General features: G+C 44.9%; 1 protein-coding gene across 2 annotated transcripts in view; it reads right to left on the bottom strand.

The window, feature by feature from the left end:
• Nucleotides 1–27,061, bottom strand: part of GSAP (gamma-secretase activating protein) — a 762,740-nt gene that overhangs the window by 576,400 nt on the left and 159,279 nt on the right. For both annotated transcript variants that reach the window (XM_085654015.1, XM_085654016.1), the window contains exon 4: nt 26,320–26,389. In XM_085654015.1, coding sequence (XP_085510141.1) covers nt 26,320–26,389 — 70 coding nt within the window. The remainder of the gene's footprint in view (nt 1–26,319; nt 26,390–27,061) is intronic.

Below are 27,061 nucleotides of genomic sequence, written 5' to 3'. Positions count from 1 at the left end.
GTAAGTCCAACAGTTTATAGGGAAGTCGGGCTCTGCGATCCTACCAATAAACTGGTTACCAGAGAGCAGAGCGCAAACAAGAATTCTCAATCTAGTTCATTAGGGAGTACCTGAAAAAGATACAGAAGCCGTAGTAAGAAAGTCATTTTATTCCATGAATGCGACCTAACCATGATAGATACATGGGAGCTCATCCTTTAAGATCAGTTTTAAGTTGTTGAAGGAGCGGGAGATAAGGAATATGTTACTGACCCTGTAAGCATCTGTTCCTGGCATTTAGTGCTGTAGATTAACATGCTCTGCATACTCCTGCCATCTAGTGTTGGGTCCAGATGTGTGCAGGTCGTTTTTCTTCTAAGAAAGTCTTTCGATTCATGAAGTAGAGTGACTCTTCCTTCTTGGCAAAATGGCACATGGAAAGACTCCATTGTCAGATTGGTTTCTCACAGGAGGGTGAAAATAGAGTGTAGAGTAAGCGTTATGAGATACCCACGCGAGAAAGAGTAGAATAAACTGCAACAACCACAGGTGACTGGGGAGGAGTGTGGGCGCATATTAATCTACAGCACTACATGTCACGAACAGATCCTTACAGGGTAAGTAACATATTCCATTAGAGGCATGTTTGGCTGTAGATGCACATGCTCGGCATAGAGTGTAAAGCTGTCCCCCTCAGAAGCAGTTGCTAATACGTAGCACTGCCGGACCTACATTGGCTTGTTAGCTTGCTAAAATATCCACACTGTTTGGTGAAGGTATGTGGTGTGGACCATGTAGCTGCTTTACATATGTCAGCCAAGGGAATGTTTCCTAGAAAAGCCTTGGATGCTCCCTTTTTAGGTCTCACCTACGCAGTGCGCATGCACTGCATAGGAGACCTTTAGCCGTCATGCAGCTCCTTTTCAAAGCACATACTCGTGCTTGTGGCAGCATACGCCTTGCGGGAGTACGCAGCAGCGCGCCACAAGCACGAGTAGGTGCTTTGAAAAAGAGAAGACAGCGCACGCACACACTTACGCACCTCTCCCGGGCCAGCAAACAAACGATGCTTCTCGCATGCTTCATTTCGTGTTTATTTCTTTCTGAGCCCAGCGACAAAGTACAATATCCTTCCCCTGATAAGTATTTTGTGTGCGTTTGTCAAACTTCTTTTTTTGATTGCAAATGTATTGATACAAATGGTTGTGTTTTCTCCTTGCTGCCAGTATCAGCGGTAATTGTTCCCTTCCTACATTGAATCTGTTTCCTGTGACTTGCCTTCTGCACTCCACATATTCCCTAAAATGTTAATATCCAGTGTTCAGATAACTGAGCTATAAGCAGCGCAAGGTAGCATCTATGCACTTTTCAAAGCAATTTTTGTATTTGATTGCAGGGAATAAGCACAATTTATTTTTCTTCAAAAAAAGAAACAAGTACTTTTGAAAAGCACACGTGCACTACCTTTCCGATAGATATTTTAATAGTTTGCGATGGCCTGTAAAAATATTTTACCTCCAAAACTTCAGAGGGGGCCTCGGGGCTGGTGGCAATTGCGTTTGGCAAGGTATCACTTTTGCACTTTTCAAAGTCATTTGTTTATTTCGTTGTGTATCTGTGTCGTCTGAAAATCTTTTTTTCTTTGTCTTTCTTTTGATCAACTGTCAATTTAGTGTCCTTGTATGCTGCTCTGCAGCCAAAGCCCACAAGCATACAAAATTAACAGTTTTCTGAACAACAATGAATGAAAACAATTAATTTACCAACGACAATGAAACACAAGCTAATTACCGATTAGCTTTTCAAAGTGCACAGACGCTAACGAGATATAATGTTGCACTCATAGGATTATTTATCTATGTGCATTATTATTGTGCTAATTACGTTGCATATTGTACCTTGTTCTCACTGAACGTTAAAGCCCTTATGTATGTAATATAACAATCACTTAGTGACTGAACCGGTTTCTGCTGTCTTCTGTTATGCGGTTGGTTGCATTATTGGCTTCATGTGTTTTGCCTTTGGCACCGGGAGGCATTTATAAACGCCATGCATTATTATGACATAAATAAAACATTTGGAGCAGATCAAGGTAGCCTTATACAATTTTCAGAGCTACTTGTGTATTTGATTGAAAGGAATAAGCACTATGGCTTTACGATATAAAACAAAGTCTGATTATCGTCCGCTTCGGCCTGTCTAAAACTTCAGAGGGCACCTGGCAGGTAGCACTGCAAGTGTGCTTGGCAAGGTAGCGTTTCTGCACTTTCAGTTATTTATTTCCTTGTTTTGAAGAGCCAGCTGGTGGGATTTTGAGGCTTTTATTGGGTGACCGGTTCATGCTCGCAGTCTTTTTTTTTTCTTTTATGATGACTCCTAGACTGACATGAAAGTTGCTGGTTAGACTTAATAGTCTAATCGTACTTCCTTGGTGCGTTATTTAGACCCAGTAAAAGTAAGAACCTTTTGAAGCTCTGACTTTTTGTGGCTCCCAGCAATCAGGTGCGCGCTCCTGCCCCGAGATTAAAGGGGCTGTAAAATGTGGACATTTCCCAGCCCTCTGCTTCACAGGACATTCTGCGGGCTCTACTGGCCCAATTGCCACCTCCAGGAGATAAGTGGGGTTGTCATGCGGAATAGTCCTTAATTAAAGGCCACATACATAGCTCTCCTAATATCAAGATTATGATAATCCTAATAGTCTAATAAAAAGCCAACAGCTCAATATCTGTTGTCAAACATCCACAGAGTAAAATGCTACAGTGCTCTAGAGCTTCGGCGAGTGATAGTGTGCTTTAAAGTAAAGGGTTATAACAAGAGAAGAACCTGAACAGCACTTGCTGGTGAAAAATAAATGACACTAATACATATGTTCGAGCTTTATACATTTGTGATTGGCATCAGTACAGCCCCAATGCATTTAAAACATGTATACGTTTGTAATCAGCAGTGATTAAGCACATCAAGAGCACAACAGTACAGTATAAAAGTACAACAAGCATTGGCATAGCCAATAGGTCTTGCCTTTGGGACCTTATAAGCGTTTGGTTATCCAGCACAATATCCTTGGTGCAACAACATCAACTATTGCATGGCTAAACACTTATAAGGTCCCAAAGGCGAGACCTATTGGCTATGCCAATGCTTGTTTCAACTAGAATGTGCTCTGGGAGGAATTGGTAAAGGTCTTTTAGGTTTAGGATAACAATTTTGAATGCATTTTACTATCCATCTGACTGTGCAACAAAAAGTGGTTAGTTTTCCTGAAAATTATCAATATAGAACATAAGGGCTAATTTAACAGCTAATGTATGAAGAGCTAATTCCGCAACAGAATCTGGTTGCGGGGAAAAAAAACTTGCAACTCAATTGATTGGTTGAGGAGAAAGTGGCAAACCATTTTAGGGCGAAATTTAGGGTTGGTGCGGAGAACCAGTCCATCTCTATGTATTTGGAAGAAAGATTCTTTCAAGGGTAAAGCCTGCGGCTCACTAACACATATAAGTGAAGTGATGGAGACTATTAATGCCACCTCCAAGAAAGGAATCGAAGGGGCATGAGTGTAGGGGTTCAAATGGGGGCCCATGAGTCTTTTAAGAATATTGAGGTTCCATGAGGGTGTGGGTGGAACCCTTGGTGGGATAGCTCTTTTGAGCCCACCCATGAATGCTTTAATCACTTTGATTTTGAACAAATAAAGGTGTTGCCTATTCTGGAGATAGGCAGCCATTGCAAAAAGATGTAACCTTCTAGATGTGAACGTTAACCCAGACTTTTGTAAGTGAAGCAGGTAGCAGACAATGTCTTGCAAAGTGGCTTTTAAAGGGTCGATTTGTTTTGAGTGACCGTAGCAGGCATAACGTTTTCACTTTGATGCCAAGCAAGCTCTAGTGGTAGGTCTATGGACTTCTTTAAGAATGTCCATACGGAGGCATGGCCAGGCAGCTGATGGAGTAGGACGCACCTTGCAGTGTCTCTGTCCTCCCGCGGCCAGACCTAGCAAATCCATTGGCATCGGGACTCGGAGGTCAGGGGCTAAACCGGCACTTTTCCGCTGACCATCCAAACTCTGCTTTCGACGCGGATGGCGCTCTTGGAGCGGAGCCGGAGGCTCTAGACAGTGCTCCGGGTGGTGGGGGAAGGCCAGACCTGCCACCTTGGGGTTAGGCACGGAGGACAGGAGGTGGCCCTGGGGGCTCGGCGATCGCTCTACTACTGACCCGCAGAGACCAGACTACCACTCCCAGGCAGGGAGAAACAGGACAAGACCCTCCTTGGGCTGCCCAGTCGAGCGAACGGCTCGTTTACCGGCAGCTGAAGGTGCCATTTTGTGGTCACGGAGGCCCTCGCTGACTCCACCTGCTGCATGCACACCAGGCCTAGACATGTCCCGGGCATGCAAAGCGGGCCGTGTGGGGTCCGCGCTTAGCCTCATTAGGTTCTCTAGAGGCTGCAGTAGGCATGCATATCGTTGGTCCTGGTGCTTCCATATAACCGAGCGGCTTGAGGTTGGGCCCCCAAGACGCCGAAGCGAAGAACAAAAACGCTGACACAGCCTGGGCAGGGTGAGTCTGCTAGCAGGGCCACTGCTACTGCAACCGGCGGGGTGAGGGGTGCGATCAGCTGCGTGGTTGCCTGGCGGGTTTCCTCCCCACCAACTTCCCCTGATCTCCCCTTTTCTGGAGGTGACCTGCGGCCTTGGCACGGGTGATTTCCCAACAGCGTTGGACAGAGCTGCAACCCCTTGCCTGGCATTGTGAGGGCCTGGAGGCTCGCTTTTGGGGCTTCCTCTGATCCGGACTGAATTTGCTGACTACCCTGGGCCACTGCGGAGCGGACTAACGTAGGACACTTAAGGGTAGGTGACTGAGGGGCCCTACACGGCCACCGCAACTGGCTGCATCAACAAGGTGCTGCCTTGCTGGGGGACTGCGGTTGGGTCGGGTGGGGTGAGCGATCGGCCGTGCGATCGAGCAGCAGGCATTCCCTCCCTCCCTCCTGCCTGCGTGCCCACTGCCCTCATTTAACGGGCCTGATCCTTGCAGCTAGTGGGTGGTGTCTGGCAGAACCCCTGGGCGGTGGTGACAGGTGATCCCCCCCCCCTCACCCTCGGACAATAGAGGTCTGTGGACCAAAGCTGGAGGGTACACACTGAATGAGGCCCCCTTCCAGCTAGCGTGAATTCTCCGGCCTTCGTCCTCACGCCCTTCATCTGCTGCAGGCCTGAGTTTCTGCACCCCGCTGTAGGGGGAACACACACTGCGACACTCTGGTGCAGTCCGGGGGGACCCGCGGCCCACCTGCTGGGCGTTCGTTCCCTGAGGCTCAGAACCTGTGAGGTAGGCTGGTGGAATACGTGCTGCTCACTACTCTACATCCTGCAAGCGGAGCCAGCATCGAATTGATCTACTCAGTGCAATACCCCCTATGCGAGATTAGGACTCCCTTGTTAAGAGGCTTTGGGTTGCCGGGCCGGTGATTCCTGAGGAGAGCATGCCTCGTAAGAAGGCAAAGAAGGAAACCCCCTTGGCCCCCACCAGAGAAGCCACTGTCCAGTTTATGTGGATAAAGACTAATCCTGCCACAGCACCTTCTACGAACCTTCTGATGGCGCAGGTCTCTGAAGATCCGGAAGTGAGCCCCATCACGCAAGCCTTTATGACCAACTTCTTGAAAGTAATAAAGACTGAAATTGTCGCTCTTAAATCTGACTTCAGAGCGTGTCTCCATGACCTATAGTGTGATGTGGCAGAGATTGGATGCAGGGTGGATTATCTGGAGCGGACCCTCAACACACGCACAGAGGAGCAAGAAGACCTTTGGCGCAGGATGTCCACGCTAGAAGAACAACACATAGAACTCCAAATCAGGCAGGAGGACTTAGCAAATAGGAGTAGGAGAGATAACCTCCGCATCCGAGGGGTTTCCTAAGGGTGCGGAGGGGCAAAACATAATGGCATACACAGCGGACCTCCTCCAGGCAGTTAGAGGTGATGAAGATGCCTCCCCACCTGTCCTGGATATGGCACACCGAATCACGGCCATCGTGGTAACCCAGGCCTCGTACCGGACATCACCACCGGAGTCCACTTCCTTACAGAGAAGGAGGTAATCTTCCTCGCCGCCAGGGAAAAGCTGGATCTGACCTATGAATGGCACCACATCCAGAGCTCCCAAGACTGTCCCGTGTTAAACCAAGATGGCGCAAAGAATTCAAGCAGGTCACAGATAAACTCAGAGAACTAAATGTTAAATATCAATGGGGCCATCTGTTCGCCTCGATTTTTACATGGGAGGGCTGACAGAGGTCTTTACGGTCCCTGTGGGAGGCTACTCCAGATCCCGGCGGAGTCACGCCCCTCTAGTCCTACTTCATTGCACGCTTGGTCCAGAATTCCACTTTGCCCGGACTGGACCACTGTGCCGCGGTCCAAAACCAAGACCCAAAGAGGGAGCGACTCATCTACACAAGCCAAACAGGACATTATTCAACAACTGCGGGCTCTGGATGTGGGTCGATCGTCGGCTCACTCCCCGCCTATCACGCCCACATCTTCACCTAAAGCAACAAAGATATCAACCGTGAAGACCCAGTTGCCAAGCTCAGCTGACTCCTTCTCCTGCAATCTTAACAGACACGCTGAATGCCTCACCCAGCAGACTGAGTAAAGAGACTTTGAAGGACTTGTTGGGCCTCATTGTTTCTCTTGTGTTCTCCACCCCTTAAGATCTGCACCATATAACCTGACTGAGCGTGACCCCGGGTCTCCGGGGGGTGGGGGGTCTCTTCCCACTCCCCCCATTAAGGTCTGGACGCCGGACGAAGAGACTTCGCCCTGCAGTGCGAACCTCTTTACCCACCCCTTCTATTCAGATGGTACCCAAGAGGAGAGACTTCCTCAGAGCGACCCTGGTTGCTACCGTAGGGTCTCTCGAGGACTTGAGAGGTCTGTTCTGGCCTGGCTGGCCACTTTGTTCTAGTTACTGTTGGAATATCCCTCCCCTCTCTATCCCAGAGTCCCCTGAGGGTTGGCAATATAGAGCCCATGAACCATTGCTCCATCCTACCCTTACAGTTACATCTCCTAGGACGGGTTTGGTGGCAGTCCGGATTGTTCCCCTACCTCCTCAGGTGTAGACGTGTGGCGATGGTCCCAGATTAACCTGCAACTACTATCTCTAGCAACTAGGGAGGGCCTACATGCTCTTGCTTCTCCTTTTCAACTAAGTATATGACACAGCTTAAACTCCTTTCACTCAATGTCAAAGGCTTGAACGCCCCCAATAAGAGGCGGCAGATCTGGAGCTACTTTCTATTGTAGGACCCAGACATTATTTCTCTCCAAGAGACCCATCTAACTCATTGCGACACATGTCGCATGGCACACATGAAATATCCTAATCAATATTGGGCTTCTTCACTCTCTAAAACGGCTGGGGTAGCTATCCTTCTCAAAGCGGGCCTTAGCCTCTAACAGACACCTCACTAGAGACCGGGAAGGCCGTTTTTTAAAATTCAAATCTTTAATCCATGGTAGCCCTCGAACCCTGATCAATGTATACGTACCAATAAATCCCAGGACTCATATCTTCGGAATGTCCTTAAGAGCCTTGTTTCACAGGAGGATAGCCAGGTGATCTTCTGGGGGACTTCAACTTGGTATGGGATGCCCTGCTCGACCGCAGTGCAGCATTCTTCCAGGGCACCGGGGCAATGTTGGCAGAGGTAAAGAGAGACATTACAGCCCTGGGCTTGATAGATGCCTGGTGTTAAAAGGCTCCTGACGAGCACAACATTAGTACACTTAAGTTGGCGACTATCTCGGATATTTCGGTCTTGGACCACGTGCATATTAAGATTTCCCTCGGTAGCCGTGGGAGGCCTACTCACCTCTCGCTGCGCTGGCACCTCCCCTCACCCTAAAATATACTGCAAGACTAGGTCAATGTGGAAGAAATACGGCAGGCGATTCAAACCTACTTTGAAATAAATATCTTGCCGGACACCAACAGTCATATCCTATGGGACGCCTTGAAGGAGACCCTCCGGGGTAACATCACCTCTCTCGTCATCGCCAGAATGCGTGAGGACAGATTAGTAGAGGCAGGGTTATCTAGGGACATAAAGGCCCTGGACCGAATAGACCACACAAAGCCCACAAGCCAGCAACAGAAGTGTTTGGCCTCCCTTCACAGCCAAGTTAGGGCATTGCCGGTCAAAAGAGCAGAGCATTTGCTGCTAGCTTTAAAGCAAAAGTATTATGAAGGGGATAGCAAATTTAGTTCTCTTCTGGCCTTATGACCTCACACCGCATCTCGCAGGCACACATCTCTAAACTCAAAATTGAGGATGGCGGGGGGGGCAGGGGGGGGGGGGCTAGAGAAGGCTGAACTCAACATCCATCTACAATCCTGCCTCTGGAATGCCAGCCGACACAAAAAACCTTGGTGCGGAGCTGCTGGGGTGCAGCCTGGCGAAGCTGAAAAGTAACGGAGAACACAATCTCTAATGAAGATGCCTGGAGATGCGGTGAGGCCGAAAACAACATGGCAGTTGCTGGACGCGACTGAACTCCGCGGCGGACTGCATATAGCACTGCTGTGACCTGTGCACCCTGGGGGGGTCGGGGGGGGGGGGTTTGGGGTCGAGCGGAACAGAGTTGAGCTACAGATACTGCAGGACACAAACTCACTGCGATCCAGCGACGTATGACTGAGGCGGCTGCGGTGCGAGCGCCTGGTGCCCCGGTCGGGGTTGTGGCGCTGCTGCAGGGCTGTGGGAGTGCATTATATACCCCGGTAAGTCAAGGCCTGGAGGCGAGGGGTGAGCTACGTTACTCAGCGCTAATAATGCCTGAACTGCCTGAATTGACATCTCAAGACGTGGGGCCTGCTGAGTTGGAGCGTAGGCCTGCTGGGTAGCTACAGTGCGGCCGGCGAGGGAGTGTGTGCTCACACGTACACTATATGTGGAGCTACCTAGACTGTTTAGCACACGTGAAACACTGGGCTCACCCAGCTCAGCACAGCTATATACTGGACTGACTTCCCCTTGTGGAACCCGTCGCATATGGCGTGGAGTTGTGGGGCTGCTTGCCATGTGCGACTGGTGAGACTCGTAGAGGCCTGAGGCTGCTGACGGCGACATCGAGGGAAACGTGTAGAAGGGCTCTAGCCCCCAACCTGTGACCATTGCTAGCGGTGCTGAGGGAGCCATGTTGAGGTGTTCCTACTCCTAACGTCTACCCAAAAAGAAGTGTGGGCTACAGCAAAGAATTCCAAATTGTTTTATTAGCTACGGCGCAGAGCAGGCGCTTAACAGAGGAGGCTCAGTGCGGTTGGTTGGTTTGGGCACAGCTGGGCCACAGTAGACCTTAGTTGTTATAGCTGCAATGTGGACTCTTCATGCTGTAGAAGACCTAGATAGAAACCCAAAAGTGAATCAGGTCTCTTGCCTAGAAAGCCTGCTGCTACCGGACCCTTTGAAGCGAAGTAGACAGGCCGCTATTGTGGACGTTGGTGGTACCGGTGGATGCAGCTGAATGGTCTGCCACACTGGGTAAGATAGACAAGAACCAACCCAGCCTCACGTTTGAAATGCGGAAGCTTGGAAAGTTGCAGCAACTGACACCTTCGAACTCCGAACAAGACGCTCCGATGGAAGAAGGCCCGTTGTTGGAAACAACACTCCTGGCTATGCAGACTAGTCTGCAATCAATCGATGGGAAGATAGACGCCTTAAATTTACGTATGGCTAATATGTCACCAGGGCGCCAGGCTGGGCAAAGCGGAAAAGCGTATCTATGACGCAGAAGATAGCCTTCAAAATGTCTCGACTAAAGCCCTAAACATTGAATAGGTCCTGGATGTCATCCAGGCCAAGAATGAGGACCTGGAGGATAGATCAAGGCGTAACAACCTGAGGATCACAGGCTTGCCGGAGTCGACCAATACAAGCAAACTGGAGCTCTATGTGGAAGAAATGCTCAAGAAGATATTTGGGGCAGAAAACTTGTCGGTCATGTTGATCGCAGAGAGAGCACTTTGACGCTGGCGGCGCACCCGAATCCTGGCGCCTCAGCAAGGCTGATCATTGCTCGGCTGTTAAATTATAGGGATCGCGATGCAGTCCTGCGTCTCCCACGTGATAAATGCAGCACAAGTTATCAACGATTTGGCTTTCTACCTGGATTTAATTTAAAACTTTGTGGGATCCCTTATAAGCTTTGTATTTTATTGTCACTCTTTTTTTGTTGTAGGTTTGCCAGAATGATTGAAGAGGATGAAAGGTGAGAATGTAGGTATGAAGGTTTGTGTGTGGGGGTCATCACATTTTGGAGAATTTATCCTCTAATGTACAATATTACAAAAGATTATATGAACTTGTAAAGATTTGTATTGTTTTATGATCATATGAGCACAAAAGAAAGAGAATATATGTATATATGTAGGTGTGTTTGAAATAAAAGAAAATCATAACAGAAATAAAAATTATATGTGATATGACTGTTTATGGGGAAATGTCTTAGGTTGAGTCTTAGGCCAATGTTGAAATGAAATAGGTCAGATCAGAGGTCTTTCTTATAATTGTTGTTATTCCCCCCTCCTCCTGGACCTTGAAGTAAAAGTGAAAATTAACAAGCACAGCTTTCTACCCAATCGCCATCTATATTACAGTGAGCTTATGAAAACACACTGCTCCCTGTCTACATTGGAGCTTTGCCTTCTGAACTCAGAAGAGCCGTTTTGATATGTGAGGCAGTCTGCTATTTCCAGGCCCTTGAACAGCAGCACAAAATCATGGTCCAGCAAAGCCCACCAGGTCAACCTAGTTTACTAGTGCTCGGATGTTTTCATGGTAGCATGAAGCACTATACAATGGCATTTCTAGGTTTCTATGTAAAGCGTTAAACCCTCCTAACTACCCTTAATTTCACTTCTGACAGCAAAGCATCGATGCAAGGTAGCAAAACGGCTAATAATTCCAGCACTACATGGTGTGTCAGAATAAGAACTATTAAGTTCTTGATCATTTTGGTGCACTCTTAAAGTTTCACTGTGTCCCAAAGGATTCAATTTACAAAGTGGTGCACGGTCTGCACCAACAGCACATAACTGAAACAACACGCATTGGCAAAACCAAGAGGTCGTCTTTGGGAACTATTGGCTTTGGCAATGCTTTTAGCAATATGTTAGTGTATATACAGAGCAATGTTTTTTAGTAAAGCCCATACTTGTTAAGATTAGTGAACACCTTATTGCAGTGCAATCTTGTATTAAAACTGGAATTGGCCTTATTAAAATATTGGCAAAGTCAAGAGGTATCAGCTCTAACAGCTCGAGTTATTGGGTTGTGTAATGTTTGTGTGATATATGTGAACTGAGATGCATTTAAGTGCCGGGGTAATTTCTGTTGTGGAGTAGTGTTCACAATGGGGCACAACTGAGAGTTCTGGAACAGTGTTTGAAGGCACTGTGAGTCAGTGGACCATAATAGTGTTCAGATTACATGCACATTCAATCCTTGACCTCTGTCCAGTGCGCACAGAGAAATGGTCACATATGTCTCATTTGTAGTTACCAATTCTAAATATTTACAACAAAATCATTGTTGATATTGAGTAAACTAATAAATTAACATAAAAAATTATTAATTTAGTACTTGAATGTGCAATGATAAAATTAAGACGTAATGCAGAAAAGACCCACGTTTAAAATGTGCTGATTTACAATCAGCAGTCACAGTTACCCGTGTAGGCTATAGAAAGTCATGAAGCAATTTTCCCTTAACTGGAAGCAAACCTAGTATAACAGAAATGTGCACAACGTGAATTAGAAGCTGGGCCTTAAATAGACATGCATAGAAATGTTGCAACTGCAGAATGTTCCGGTTTAACCAAATGTATCTTTTTATAAGCAATATCTTATTAAGAACTTCCTATCTTTTCACGTTTCATATAACAACTGAATAGATTGTGCATTTTAAACAATAATACTTGATCATATTAAAAAGAATGGATTACCTAACCGTGATTTTGCCTTTTAGTTAGTAGTTAATTGTTCTAGCAATGAAACAAATTGAGATTTAGAAGGTCGATCTGTGTATAAAGGTTTATGGGAACCAAGTCTGATGTTTCCAGAATCTAACTATGCAAGACTGTCTGTAGCTAACCTTGTGAAAAAGTGTACAAGCCACATGCATTCTTGTGGGAAAGGAAAAGCTGAACCTGCTTACTGAAGAATGTTGTGGAACCTGCTTACTGAAGAGTATTGTGTTTAGTGTTATGCTCAGTAGGTTGGACTACTGCAATGCCATGCTACTTGGAGCACCTATTTGTTTAACTGACTACATAGAGTCCAAGTGGCAGAAGCCAATCTTGCTTTAACCAGACCCCGTAGATCCTATGCATCAATGCCTTAAAGGAGTTGCACTGGCTCTCTTTGAAGCAGACTATCATTTTTAAAGCCATGTGCATTGTGTATAAAGCACTTCAAGACAATGGCAGAATGAAAGGATATATAAACTCCTGGGAGATATCTTCGCTCTAGCTCTGCAAATTTTGTTTGCATAAACAAATTTCGGAAGTCAAGACAAGGTGGTCGGGTCTTTACAGTTAAAGTGGCCCAGCTGTGGCATGAGTTACCATCCTTACTTAGGTCTTCTATGGAACTGCTGCAATTTAGGAAAGCCCTGAAGAACTGGCTTTTCCGTAAGTAATTGGATCGAACACCTGTGCATTTTTCCCCTGTTCTGCAGTTTGGTACCTATATATAAGTTTAGCGCCAGGACATCAGTTTGGTGACTGTTTGCGCTCTATAATGCTATAAATAAATACTGCCATTTTATTAGCCCATGAAAAAAAGAGGCCGGATACAATGTTTTAACATGTTATTCCTGACTTATATTAGTGCCTGTTTCTAGGTAGAGTCAACGCTTTTTTTTCCCTTAATAGACACCTGACAAATGTGGCTACTGCTGCTACCCTTTACCCTTTTACCTCACTTAGCTATTTGATTTTTAACAGACTGCAACTATTGTGATTGATTGAGACTCTGCTCAGTCCTATGAACTGCTCTGTATGGGAAGTTCTGCTAATCAGATTTGGCTGTGAAGCTTTATGCTTCTCAGATCTCACTCTTGTCTTTGAAATCAAACTCTTTATAAGGTCTTGAAATCTAAAACTTTGATTCTGATCTTTAGAATAAGGAATATATTCATTTATGGAAAACTTAATGCACTATACATGTGATGCTATATTCTAACATAAACGCAAAATAACTAACTTCATTGATTTCCATGCACTAGATATCATGTTCATTACAGAAACCTGTGCCGATCAGTCCTCTGGCCCGGATTTTATTTCTGCCGCACCACCAGGATATATAACATATGGGGTGGATAGACCAGTAAACGGGGAGGCGGGTTAGCCATTATCATTCCCATGTGAAGGCATTTTTCAACCAGTCCAGCTTGCACACTGTGAAGAGCTTTCTTTCTACTTTCCAAAGCTCACAATTTTAATGGGTTACTTTTAATCACCCACAGGCCCCAAACAAGTCTTCCTTCAAGATCCAAGTAAAGTCTCCTAGCAATAATGTGAGGTCGGTTACAGTAGCAGAAGATCTTCTGCTACTGTAACCGACCTCACATTATTGCTAGGAGACTTTAATTTCTATGTGGAAGACTCCACTGATAAAGATAGGAAAATTCTACTTGACATAACAGCCTGTCTTGATCTATCACAGGTAGTGGTAGGCCCCACCCACTCTGCTTGTCACAGTCTTGATGGTATTTTCACCACAACTCATCCATATCTTTTATCTGTACTCTACCTTTAATACCTTTTACCACTGAGGTTCGATCTTAACCTTGCACGTCGCCCTCAACAAGGTAGGTTCCTCTACAAGAAACTCTAAACTCATACCTGGCACAAGATACAGCCAGTCCGATTCAATTAAGCATTGTTATTATCTTCACCCTTGATTAGAGAAAATATCGATGTTTTAGTAGATAACTTCACATTTTGGCTGACTTCAGCTGTCAACTCTCTGGCCCCAGCAAAGGCCTCCCATAGCACAAGACACCATCCCGCGACTCCTTGGTTTACTGAGACCTCTTAGAATCCAAAAACAAAAATGAAAGATCATCTGAAAGGAAGGATTATCTTGAGTCAGAAAAGAACAAATAAGCAAGACCTGGCAGACTACAAAGCATTGATAGTGAGGGAAAAGTCCCTATACTTCACACAAAAAGAAATCAAAGCCGCCAAGAATTCAGTCAAAAAACTCTTTCAAACGGTAAAGAAATTGTCCACTATAAATATCAGAGACAGCTGGTTATGGCACTAAAATATTCTGTAATGATTTGGCAGGTTGCTTCTAAAACAAAGTTAAAGTTTACGACTGGCTTTCCTCCATGAAGGATCCTTCTCAGGTGGAATTAACCTCTATCTCTTCCGTCGAACGGCAAGATTTTTTTTAAAATTCACAGATCAAACTATAGAACTGATCACTTCTTTACTTAAGTCCTCAAAGTCCGGCGCCCCATGATCCCTACCGCCGTTGGTGGCCAAAACGGCACCTGAAAAAAATTACATTCAATCTTACCGCTATCTACCACCACATGTTTGTTATCAGTTACTTTCCCACGCAATGAAAGGTAGCTTCAGTATTGCCCCTCTTAAAGAAACCTTCTCTAAGTCCCACAGATACCAATAGCTATCAGCCTATTTCTTGCCTGCCATTACCAGCCAAGATTGCGGAGAAATAATGAACCTCCAGTTGGCCACCTTTATACAGGATAATAATCTCCTACACCCCACATCGCATGGGTTTAAGATCGGGGCACAGCACTGAGACGGCCTTAATCAAGACAATAGAAATGATCAGAAGAAACCTTGACCAGGGAGGTGAGGGGCCCTCATTCTATTCGACCGGTCAGCAGCTTTAGGTACAGTTAATCCCTTGAGCTGCTGACTCGTCGCTTATTTAACATCGGAATTAGAGGAGTAGCTCTTGCCCTGCTAACAACCTTTCCGGACGGGTGACAACAACACCACATTTCAGTAAATGAGTTTACTTCCGAGCCTTTCTCTTTGCCTTGCGGAGTGTCGCAAGGTTCTTTGTTGAGCCTAACTCTGTTCAATGTTTATGTGTCACAATTAGCAGACCTGTTTAGACAGTTTGTATTTCATATGCCGAGGTGACAAAATGTTGTTTCCTTAACGGAGAGTGATGCGGACACAGATTCCAGATTTCAAGACTGTATGCGGGCTGTCAATGTATGGATGACCAACAACTGCCTATAGCTAAACTCAGGGAAAACGGGGGTCATCTTATTTGGGGACTCATCTTTTTGGTTCCACTCCTGATGGCCATTCCAACCCCAGTCAGGAAGGCCCGTAATCTTGGAGTGATTATTAATAATAGACTTGTATACAGTGATCAGGTAAACTCTGTTTCTTAGTGGTGTCCTATTGACTACAGCACTTACCAGTCCAGTCAAAATGTAATACTACTTTTTCCCCCTCCATACCTCCCTGCAAACCACCACACGATTTTCAGGACAGAAACTTTTCATGTATTCCCCGGGCATGAGAATGGCAAAGGATCCCATTTATGAGGTCATGTCCTTACTTTGAGAGGAGACGTTAGGCTGAGTTACTGGTTAATAGGCCTGTGCCCCTGTTTAGAAGTATTGCTGGTATGACAAAGGGCATCAAGTATAAAGACAAACTGTTTTTTTTTAAAGGCAATTTGCCATGTTTATGCACCAAGAGAATTGGCAAATTGCCTCTCCAGAGACTGAGTATTTTCAGACTTTCCAGGTAAAAGAAAAACAAGGAATATGGAGTAGACGTCATTGAGGCCTTATTACAGCCATTTATGATTGCATATACTGCTGGCACATTAGATCCAACAATGAAAAAGAGAAGTTATTATTGATTCTATACAGTTTCAAAGTGAGGCGAAACGTATCAAAATTGGACTTCTGCTCACTTTGGATAATCAAGAAGTCATAATGAAACAAGAACCAGCACTATATTGAATATTCAAGCAATAAGATTTCCATGCTTCTCCTTAGTGGAGACTTTAGTGCTAAAATGATGGCCTCAACAGTATGTGATTAACAGGTAGTGAATATTAATCAGGCATGAAGAATGCCCCGGTGGTTACTCAAAAGGGCAATTGAATTAATATGCAGGCCATGGTGACTATACCTTCAAGCAAGAACACATTCATCCAATACTACATGTTCACTAGTGTGAAAATAAAAAATAAAAACATGGAGATTCATTTGGAAATCGTATGAAGAGTAACCAATTCTACCAAATTGCCTTCTTGTTCCCTTCCAAAAATGATCCAAATAAAGCAGCCTCTTGCAAGGAGCCCAAGACTAAATCATAATGGTTCAAAAGGATCTTTACAATCCTCACACCTTTCTTGAAATGAACTATGCCGTCATTCTGAGTAGTCACATTGACAACAGAACATATATAAAATGAATACAAAGAAAATATCTTAATTATCAATGTGCATATCTGTAGGAAGCTGGGTTTCTGTTGCAGTAACCCCCTTACTTTTGGCAGACTACTGATGCACTTTGACTTGATGTGCCCTGGGTCCCTGCCAATCAGGTTCCCAGGGACTGTGTCCTTTCCCAAAAACTGTACCCCGTACTCCCAATTGGACCTCTCTGGCCACATGTCAGTCCCTTGTAAAGGGTACCATGGGTACCAAGGGCACTGTGGACAGGGAAGGCAGAACTTATTGTGCCACCCTTAGAGGCCCTGTACCTTTACAATCACACACTGCTATTGCAGGCTGCATGTTTTGGTGCAGAACAAAGTGAAGAGTCGAGATGGCACACATCCCTGTGTTCCATGCCTACAACCCACTGCTCTGGCATAGGTCAGCCACCCCTCTAGCTGGGTGTATTACACCAGTGGTGAGGGGATAGGTGCATGAGCCCTGTACCCCTACAGTACCCAAGTCCTTTCTTAGACATTGTAAGTGCAGTAATGCCATTAAGAGTATATGGTGCTGGGAGTTTGTCATTACAAACTCCACAGCACCATAATGGCTTTACTGAAAACTAGGAAGTTTGGCATCAAACTTCTCAGCACATTTAACCCACACTAATGCCCGTGTGGGATTTAATGAAAAATGCACTCAGAGGGCATATTAGAGCTGCCCCCTGAAAAACGACCAGCCTCTGGTGGGTTCCCTGACTGGTACACACCAGCCTGCCACCACAAGACATGTTTCAGGACCCCTGGTGTGGGAGACTCTGCTCCCAGAGCCCAGAAACAAAGCCTTTCCTGGGCGGAGGTGTTCACACCACCCCAGGCCAGGAAGAGCCATCTGTGGCAGGGAAGCTTCAAAGGCCTTGCAGCCTTTGTAATGTGACTCCAAGCCACTCCTGCTATCAGAAGCAGAACCCCTTCCTGTCTCCCCTCCTTTTCGGCGAGAAGAGAGGCAGTACAAATTAGCCAGCCCAGAGGGTGTGCCCACCTCTATCCACCCCACCTCTCAGGTGGGGGAGGCGAGGTGAAGCCCACTCTTCAGTGCCCACCATCTTGCAGATAGTAGGCACTTCCCAATCAGGATTAGGGATTGTGCTCGCTCCCCCACGTGGGGTGAGCACACCAAGGGTGTAGTTACCTTAAGGTCAGTAGCCCATTGGCCCTCAAGACCCCTAAAACGCCCCCTAAATACAGTATTTAGGGGGCAGCCCTGAACCAAGAAGACAGATTCCCGCAACCTAAGAAGAAAAATTAGTAAAGAAGACGCCCAGCAGAGGAGACTGCAGAGAACAACTGACTCGGCCTCAGCCCTACCAGCCCGTCTGCAGTTTCCAGAGATCCTGCGCTAAAAGTTGCCTTGTCCTGCAGCCAGTGACCTCCAGAACCGTGGGAGGACTGACTGCCTTCAACAAAGACCGAATTTCCTGTGAACAGCAGCTCTGTTCAAAAGGAAACTCCCAAGGTTCCAGCACGGTTCCCCAGCACCCCAGAGTCTGAGTCTGCCGTTGGTTGACGCCTCCAGGACTCCCGGACGTTGCCTGCAGCCTCTGCATGGAGACCCCCCAACCGAGAGTGGCCCAGTAAGGAGAAATCTAACCTCAAAAGACAACCCTGCATCCAGCCGCCCTGCGCCCTGGAGAAGAGAACCAGAGGTGCACCTACGTCCCTCCAACTTACCTGCCCAGCTGTTAGTTCCTCCCATAAGTCTTCCTGGACCGAGCCTGCAGCTGAAAACCAAAACCGAAAATCCACATTGAAAACAACAGGGCAACCAATGCCAAACCAGCACCCTACACCCAGCCGCTCCTGCGCCGCTGTGGGTGCACTTTTTGTGCTAAACAGGATCCCCCCTTTGCCCTGAGCCTAACACCAGGAGCCTTGCTCCCACAACCCACACAACCCACTGGCCTACTCTTAAGCAGCCACCAACCTGAGGCCCCCTATCCCCCATTGGAAAACATTGCGCCTCAGCACTCTGCCGCCCTAGTGCCGCTGAGGGTGCAACAAGAGTGCATCCTTGACCCTGGGGGAACACTTATTCTAACCCCAGAAACTCAACCCCAAAGACCGATTACTTACCTGGTAACCGTTAACTTCATTTCTCTCCATAGGAACCTATTGACTGTTTTTCTCCGATAAATGTGGAGTTGATTTATATGGAAACCTGAAAAACAACAATTGTGCAAAACTGATTTTACTTACTTTTTCTCTAGTAAATGTCCCAGTGTGATATCTAGGAATATCACACCGAGTACAAAAAGTAATCTAAAAAGTAACTAAAAAGTAATCTGTACTGTAATTTCAATACCTTGACTTACCTGTATTTGAACTTGCATTCACTTGTAAACACTGCATAATATATTGCAAAGCATTTATTTAACTTACCTGTGCCAGGCTTGGTTTGCTTCTAGAAATAAAATAACTAAAATAATATTTTTATACAAAAGCAAATTGGTCTGAGTTCAGCCTTTGAGTGTGTGACAATCATTTGCTGTTTGACTGTGTACAACAAATGCTTAACACTACCCTCTGATAAAGCCTCACTGCTCACCCACACTACCACAAATAGAGAGTAAGGTGCTATCTACTTTTACCTCTGCCTTCCTTTGGGGTTCCACTGGACTCTTTGCACATTATACCTCACTTTGGTATAGTATATACAGAGCCAGCTTCCTACAATATCCATCTCCAAACAATGAAGTTATGAGTCTGTCCTATTCGTAGGATCAAATACTCAGACATAAATACATTTGAACAATTGCTAAAGAGAATGGATTAGTCTTCGAAGTTTTAGTCTTTGCTGTAACAAATCATTGAGACCATCTTCAGGACAAAATAATTCTGGTGTAAAATATTGACCCCTTGATCAACAGAAAATAAGTTGAAAAATCACTGGGATTAAAATGTATTCTTTGTACCCCCATATATTTGTTCTGTGAATTTAATGTTATTTGTTTGTGGTTTTTGAAATAGATCTTTCTATAACTTATCACCCGGTTTTTGTAATTAATTTACGAATTTGTTTAATACAATTTTGATTTGCTCCTTCGAGTGTTATCAGATATCACTGCATAAGGATATTCTTTGAATATTTATAATTTCTTAGTTTTCAATAAATCCCTTGTGGGCCGCTTTACCTTTGAACTTTCCTACTCAAGCCCACGAGGGTTGATTGAGTTTCCCAATTACCCATCTCATTTGGAGTGGAGCAAACACTAACATATGCAGTGGTCATGAGCGTAAAAGGAAAATAAAAGTGGATGTGGTTAGGATTGCACTTCAATGCTTCCAAATGGGGGCACCAATCCTTTCTGAAAATATATGGTCATATGTATGAATTATGGTCCCTTTTTGTAAAAAGGGAGTAAGGGCTCCCTTCCCATTCGAACCCTCAGGTGCTGGTCATACTTTGTCTCTCAAGAAAGTTTGTTTTCTAACGTACAGTTGTCCAAACTGAAAAAAAAAGAGTAGCATAATTGCATGTTTGCAATCTCAAAGGTGAGATTCTCTATACAGCAGTCTGCTCTTAATAATAAATTAGTATTCTCAACTTGATTGTTATCACTTAAAATAAGAAAAATAATAATCTTTGTTTGTATTGCACAAAGATCTATTTTAAAAAGGATTTAAACACAATGGATTATAGTACAGGGTGCTTAGGCTGCTGATAGTGTTTGATTAAACGAAACTGGATATATGGAAGTGTTAAATTAGGGTGTTACTTTGTCCCTCTTCTTCTTTATACTGGACTTCCGTATGTATTATTAGAGGCGAATGGCACCTCCCATCCCTGCCTAAAATTCAAGCAATTCACATTCCTGCAGGCTTACATGTGATCGACATAGTATTGTTCCGTCACATGCCTGTGTGTCTACTTCTGAACCATCTGAAATGTTATCCTAATAGTAATTGTCTTAAAGTACACTTTTAGAAATGGAATATCATCTGGTTTGATTGAAGCTATAGAAAAGTTCATGAATACAATAAAGAGAAACACTAAAGAGTATGCATGCCTTACATTTGAAGATAGATTGATCTAGAGAGCTTTGCTATCTGCTAAAATGAAGAGCTCGAAACGATAATGTGGGGAGAGGGGCATCATTTTTGCCCCTTGACTACCTAGATCCATACCTGTCTAAGCCACAAGCTGTGATGCTGTAACTAGCCCTTTACTCAGCAAAGGCAAAAGCACTCCCATCCTTTAATCAGTTCTTTTGACCAACATATGGACGGCAAAGGCACACAATCTCCTTCCTATATAGAAAATACCTGGAAAACATTTTTGGGCTTGAAATATAAACAATCCCTTTTGCTGTGTCAGATGATGGACAACCACTCCATCTTGATAGCCGCCTTTTAAATGATTTTTTGTTTTAATTGTCCTTCAGTACACCAATCAAAAGATATGGACCATCTCCATTAGAAGAGATCCTACTAAGGTTTTTTCCTAATAGTATAGCATGGCACATAAACCCATTTCATTATGTCGAGTGGTCCCTGAAACAAGGAGCTGCTTTATTTTTCATGTGAAATGAAGAGCAAATCTCTGATATTACCCAAGTAATTTGGTAGGAGCATCCGAGTGCTTTGAAACTTGTGTACTTATTAGAGTCGAGGTAAGATGACCACATGATGGTTTGCAATATCATGAATATAGCTCGCATTTTAAATGTATGCTTACATAGCACTTGCCAATTTTATTAAGGGAAAGGAAATATTTTGATTAAATGTTTGTACTAAATCAAAATTAATCTGTAAATGTACGTTATTAACTATGTTTTGTTCACGTTTAGATTGACCACATAGTTTATGTAGGTAAGATTTTAAAATGTCTCCTAAAGTACTACCATCTTGCTTGTGACATATGTAGGCAAAGCTAAAGTCCCAATTAACAAACACAATGCTATTTTGCTTGCTTTCCCATGTGACAGTTTTCTTTTCATTGTGATAATCTTAGAATGTTTTAATTGGTTTTGAATCTGAGAAGACACCTGTAGAATGCAGGATGGTCTGCCCTGCTCAGGGCCCTGCAGCTGTTGCATCATGAAACATAGGTCAGAATAAAAGTTGGAGATGAATCGCACCTGTCACTGCCTATAACCACTAAGCAAGGCCTCCAGCAAGGCTGCATTCTAGCATCCACCCTATTCAATTTGTTTCTATCTGACCTGAGCCTGGCCCCGAACACAGTCAACTCTCATCCACCTAAACTGGGAGACTTTCACCTTTCAAACCTACTGTATGCAGATGACCTGGTTCTTATCAGCATAACAAAGATTGGCTTGCAATGCATCTTTGACGCCCCTGCCGAATTTTCAACTAGGAATGGTCTGTTGATGAACAACAAGAAAACTGAGATCCTAGTGGTTCGAGGCACCAGATCACAAAAGCTGGGATTGGTTCTGGAGCAGGAGAAACTTGATGCAACCAAATGCCACAAGAACCTAGGCGTTCACTTTAACGACAAGGCTAAATACAGGAGCAAAATAAAAAAGAAAGGCACTGCACTATTCTTTGCTCTTAGATCTATATACACAAAGTTAAAAGGACCAAAACAGGTGGCCCAGGCAAGATTCTCCTGACCTTAACATATGGCTGTGAGGCACTCAAAGGGCAGGAGAGTGCGATACTTGATAAAACGCTCATGAAAACCTACAGAGGAATTTTCCAACTTCCTTCTCACACATCACCAGCTCAAATATGACTGGAATTTGGCATATGTAGGCAGGCCTTGGCACGCAAGGCTGCCTTTGCAATAAGCGGTCACAAGCTCAGGGCCACAAAGGACGGCACTCAGGGCCGCCACCTATGGACTGAACTGGATACAAAACAATGGTTGGGAGTAGGGGAGTTCTATCAGACCCAAGCCCTGAGCAAACTTGGCTTAACAACTACCTGGTACCCAACTATTAGCCATCAGGAATTCAAAAAGGGTGGGAAAAATCAGCACAAAATGGCTCTCACTAATAGAAGATAAGGCATGCCTCTCTGCACAGAAACACAACTGGATGACATTGTGCACCTACAAACTCTTGAATCCACAGAGCTACCTACACGAACCTTACAACGAATGGACAAAGGTACAGTTTAGGAAGCTAGGGATGGGGGTAATCCCTATTACAACTCATTTTCCAGCCTGGAAAAGGTGCATGGAACAAGCAACATGTCGGCTCAGCAAACAGAGGACATAACACATGTACTGTGCCGCACCATCCTAGAGTATAGGAGGGCTCTGTTACGAGGGGGGTGGATCTCCAAGGGCACAAGATCCTGCAGGGAAGCAGTGCTGGCCTACTTTGACCCATCCAATATCATTTTTAACTGTGCTCTTATCAAATCTATTTTTCGTTTTTAGGTCTCGGCTAGCGAAGGCTGCGCTTGCGCAGTCTCGCTCGCGAGATTTAATGACTTGGAGAAGAGGGGCTTGAACCCGCCCCTCTTCTCCCCTGTTCTCCATTGGCTGGCCTCGTAAATGCTGGCCAGCCACTGGAGAAGAGGTCAGTCACTCCGATTAGGCCCCGTCCTTTTCGGATCGGGGGGCGTGTTTTTTGCGAGAAGTCTCAGGGAGGAGACAACAGCAAAACACGCCCCGAATCCGAAAAGGATGCTGCCTTTCTCCGAGGCATTTCTGCTCTGCCTCGGAGAAAGGCGGTGGTGTGCCTTTTGCTCTACCTTGTTGACGGTTTAAGCTGTGCACTGGGAAGGGAGCTGTTGATATGCAAGGGACGTTTCCACTGCTTGCCGGTTGGTGGAGAAATAAATGATTTACTCAAGTCCAACCTGATTATAGGCCATCATAGGAACCAATAACACTCCAGCTCAAGAGGTCCCGTCCAAAGACGCTATTCCTCCCTACAGGTCTGGAGCGCCTCTTGATCTCAACACCAAATACTTGTACGGTATAATGCCCCCGCTGCTTTCCTCTACTCGACTTCGTGCCATCCAACCACATATCCAAACGCGTCCTGTTCCCTCTCTAAGCCAAACTTCCGCCATTCATTTTTACTGTGCTAGACGGGAAATGTTGTCTCTCCATTGGTCTTCTCTGTACCGATAAAGGGTAGGTGAAACTAAAGCCCCCAGCGCTCCTTGCTCTCATCAACTCTAGATCCCGCCCTCTTTCTGCTGTACCCCACGGTTAATGTAGTCTTCTTTGGACTTCTAGTTGTTCGAAACGGGGTGCCGGAACTACAATCCCCTGCACGCCCCGCTCAGGCCTGTTGCAAGTGCTCTGTTATTGTTGTGGATAAGAGGTCAGAGCCACAGCTGATGCATGGTAAGAGATGCCGTATGTGGGGTCCTTGGGTTGTATTGGGGCTGCCTTTCTCTGCGCATGTGGTGTTGTCACATTGAGTTGGGTGCGAGTGGCGTGTGTGCAGACTAGGAAAAACAAATGGTTACTTGTCACGGCTACACTGCGTATCATTCGTATGCACGGGGAGGCCCATCAGCTGCACATAATATGGCGTTGGAAGGATCCATTCCCCCCACGCGCTCTGCTACGTGCCCGTATCTTTCTGAAGGCGGCCCGAGCTCCCCGCCCCGGCTCATTGACATGCAGGGCCGGCATTGGGATGGTTTCTCGGTATTCCCTGTCTGTAGCTAGAGGGCTGATAAATATGGCTGTGTCAACCCCTGCGCAGGGAGCTGCTTGGGAGAATGCCTTTCGCCGATGTATCCGTGTGGGCGGAGAGGGAAGATAGCTCTCGGAAAACCCCGACAGGCAAACGCAGCAGTGTCTGGAATCCGCCCTCAGAAATAATGCAGGGCAAGCGATTCGAAGAAAGCAGTGTGAAATGGAGCCTTTTCTGTCCCTGCGGTTTATAGAGGGGAGTGTGTGTGACGCACATAGATGCATTTGAGCACTGCCTCGCGAGCCAGCATCATGAACACTATATGTGATTCTGTGTAGATAGGCTGTAGGTGCTGTGACGAGACTAACAATTGATTCTTATCATAACTTTATTTGTAATTTAAAACATTCATAATAAAAGAGGCAGGCATGACAGACCAAGCTTAGCACACCGCTGAAAAGTTTGTGTGTATCAGTGTAGGGGCAGAATTGTGGTCATTGTTCAATCCCTTCATGGTTAATTAAATGTAGCGGGGACTGAAGTTTTATAAGGATCACGTCTCTGTCTAGTCAAAATGTAGGTAATAGATCCGTAAAATAAATTGCCTTCCGATTCTCGATAGCTGTGGTTTGTGTTTATGTAATTAATGCTCCTAAGTATATAATCGCTTTGGATCGGAAATTCCATTTTTGAAAGTTTTAATGAGTGCATTGTGATTTAAATAATTTATAGAGACGAATATTCCAGCTTCTTATCAAGGTATGTAAATAAGAAAGAACATACAAACACTGCATTGGCAAAAAAAAAAAAAAAAAAAGAATTAAAAACTCGGGGTCTTCTGGAAATGACAATCACGCCACTTCTCAGCTGCCGTGTTCGCAGTGCGCCTGTCCTCAGAGGGGTCCTCCGGCCTGGGGTGTGCACCGGTTTCACCTTCTGTGGGAGGCAGACCGTGCCTTGACAACAGCCAGCCTCGTCTGCAGAGGGACTTTGCATTTTCCTGCGAGGGGACGTGGCGGCTGCTACCAGTGCATGCTCATTCGGTTGTATCATCGTGGACTCCTGTCCGGAAGCCCAGGAGTGGTACTTAGATTTATTGTACATAATGATATAGGCAGCCATGGATTTTAGTACCGCGTCGGTGTTTGACCGTCATAAAGGTAAGTCAATTTCTGTTCATTTCTAGGTGTCTTGCTTGCCCCCATCCCAACAGCATCCAAACACGCACAGACGCAACGTGGGCTCACCGGCCTTCAGCCCCCCCCCCCCCCCCCCCATGTGTGTCAGCCCGGCTGGCGTCCCTCTAATTGCAGCCGGACCAGAGTAATTCACAGGTCTTTAAAAGACCGTTTGCTCGTTAATGAGGCTTTTGTTGTGTTTCCACCCCTTTTTACAGCCACTCTGCCGATGGCTGGAATGTAAGTTTGAAGGACACTGAGAATTGCTGTACTGTGGAGAATCATGAGAAGTTAAGGAGCCCAAGAGGATGTTTTTTCACTCTAACCTGAATGGATCGTAAAATGGAAACCATGTGTAGGGGTAGCAAATTTTAGAATTGAGTGAGTTAAGCTAGTGCAGAGTACGGAATACTTCCGAATGCTTAAAGATATAGACTTAGTCTAGAACAGACCTGAGCAGGAGATTTGAGAGTACTCTCTTTATGGGGAAAAACTGACTTAGCCCTTCATTTTGAGACAACAGTATACTGGTTCGTCCGCTCCTCCTTAAAAAATTGATTTTAATGAACTAATAATTTTTGGATGTATTCAAATTTGATTGATCAATACTAATTTGATGATTTTTCACTTAGGTAATCCATGTAACTTTTAATAAAACTTTATGATGCGTCACTTAATAATTCTCTGGCTTGCTTGTGGAGAATAACGCGCTTCACGTTATGTGAATGTATGGATTTGCTGAACGGCCTCGGGTTTGGATTTCAATTCATCAAAGCACTTTATGGGTCCTAAGATTAGCTCACGGAAAAGCGCTAACAAAGGTTTATAAAAAGAAAAAACCCAATAAACTAATGCAGCATGGGGTAAAGGATGATGATTAGAGGGCATACTGTACTGATTAGAGTAAATATGTCATGCACAACATGAATTAATTGTGTTCACTGCTCACAAACACTCAAATAACAAGAGTGAAATAGTTACCTTGCAAACTTATTTGTAATAATCCCAACACCATTTTTAAACAATTTCTTAAATGTAATAAAATCAGAAAATGATACTTACCAAGTAATGCAAGTTCATTATTCACTGAACAGCTAACCACAAGCACGTCCTTTTGATATGTATACAGCAGCTAAGGAGACAAATCACTCTGTTACTACAAGATACGATTTCGGAGACACTTATAATATACATTTAGCCCCATGATGACTGTTTGTAGCTGACAAGGCTTCGGCACATTTAGAGAGGTCCTAGTAAGTGTCAAAGGTCCATTTCAAATTAGACGAGTCATGTGATATTCATCAATATGCCAAAATTGCCATTGTTGATTTTTTTAGTCTCAAGTCTACCAATTGTGCATGACAACCTTTTTGACCACATACTTGTCTGTTGGTACAGTAAGCGGCACAGACAGGCCCTAGGCAATCATTTTCTTTCCAAAAGAAACCCAAGGACTAGCTTTACCCAACATTATATTTCGTTACCAGTTATTGTAGCAAATGGAATGTATTCATACTTATGTTAAAGAGATTATATTTAGACAAGCAATTCGAGACATTCTATGTGTTCCTAAATCTCCTAAAAATCCAATGCAAACTAAATCTAATAGGCTACTGACCTTTTTAAAGCACAGATCATTTTTTTAGGTTTTTCAAGATTCCTTTAATCAACTTTTATAGCACATTGACTATTTGTGCTCCCATTTTCCCATTCTTGAGCCCATTAGAAATGAAGACATGGCTAGACAGTTGATTTGTCCTATCTTCATATTTTATCGTGGGCAAAGATTACCAGCTTTAAGAAT

This window comes from Triturus cristatus, chromosome 4_1 (assembly GCF_964204655.1).
Source record: "Triturus cristatus chromosome 4_1, aTriCri1.1, whole genome shotgun sequence".
NCBI classification, from domain to species: Eukaryota; Metazoa; Chordata; class Amphibia; order Caudata; family Salamandridae; genus Triturus; species Triturus cristatus.
This window is presented reverse-complemented; position numbering and strand designations above follow the sequence as displayed.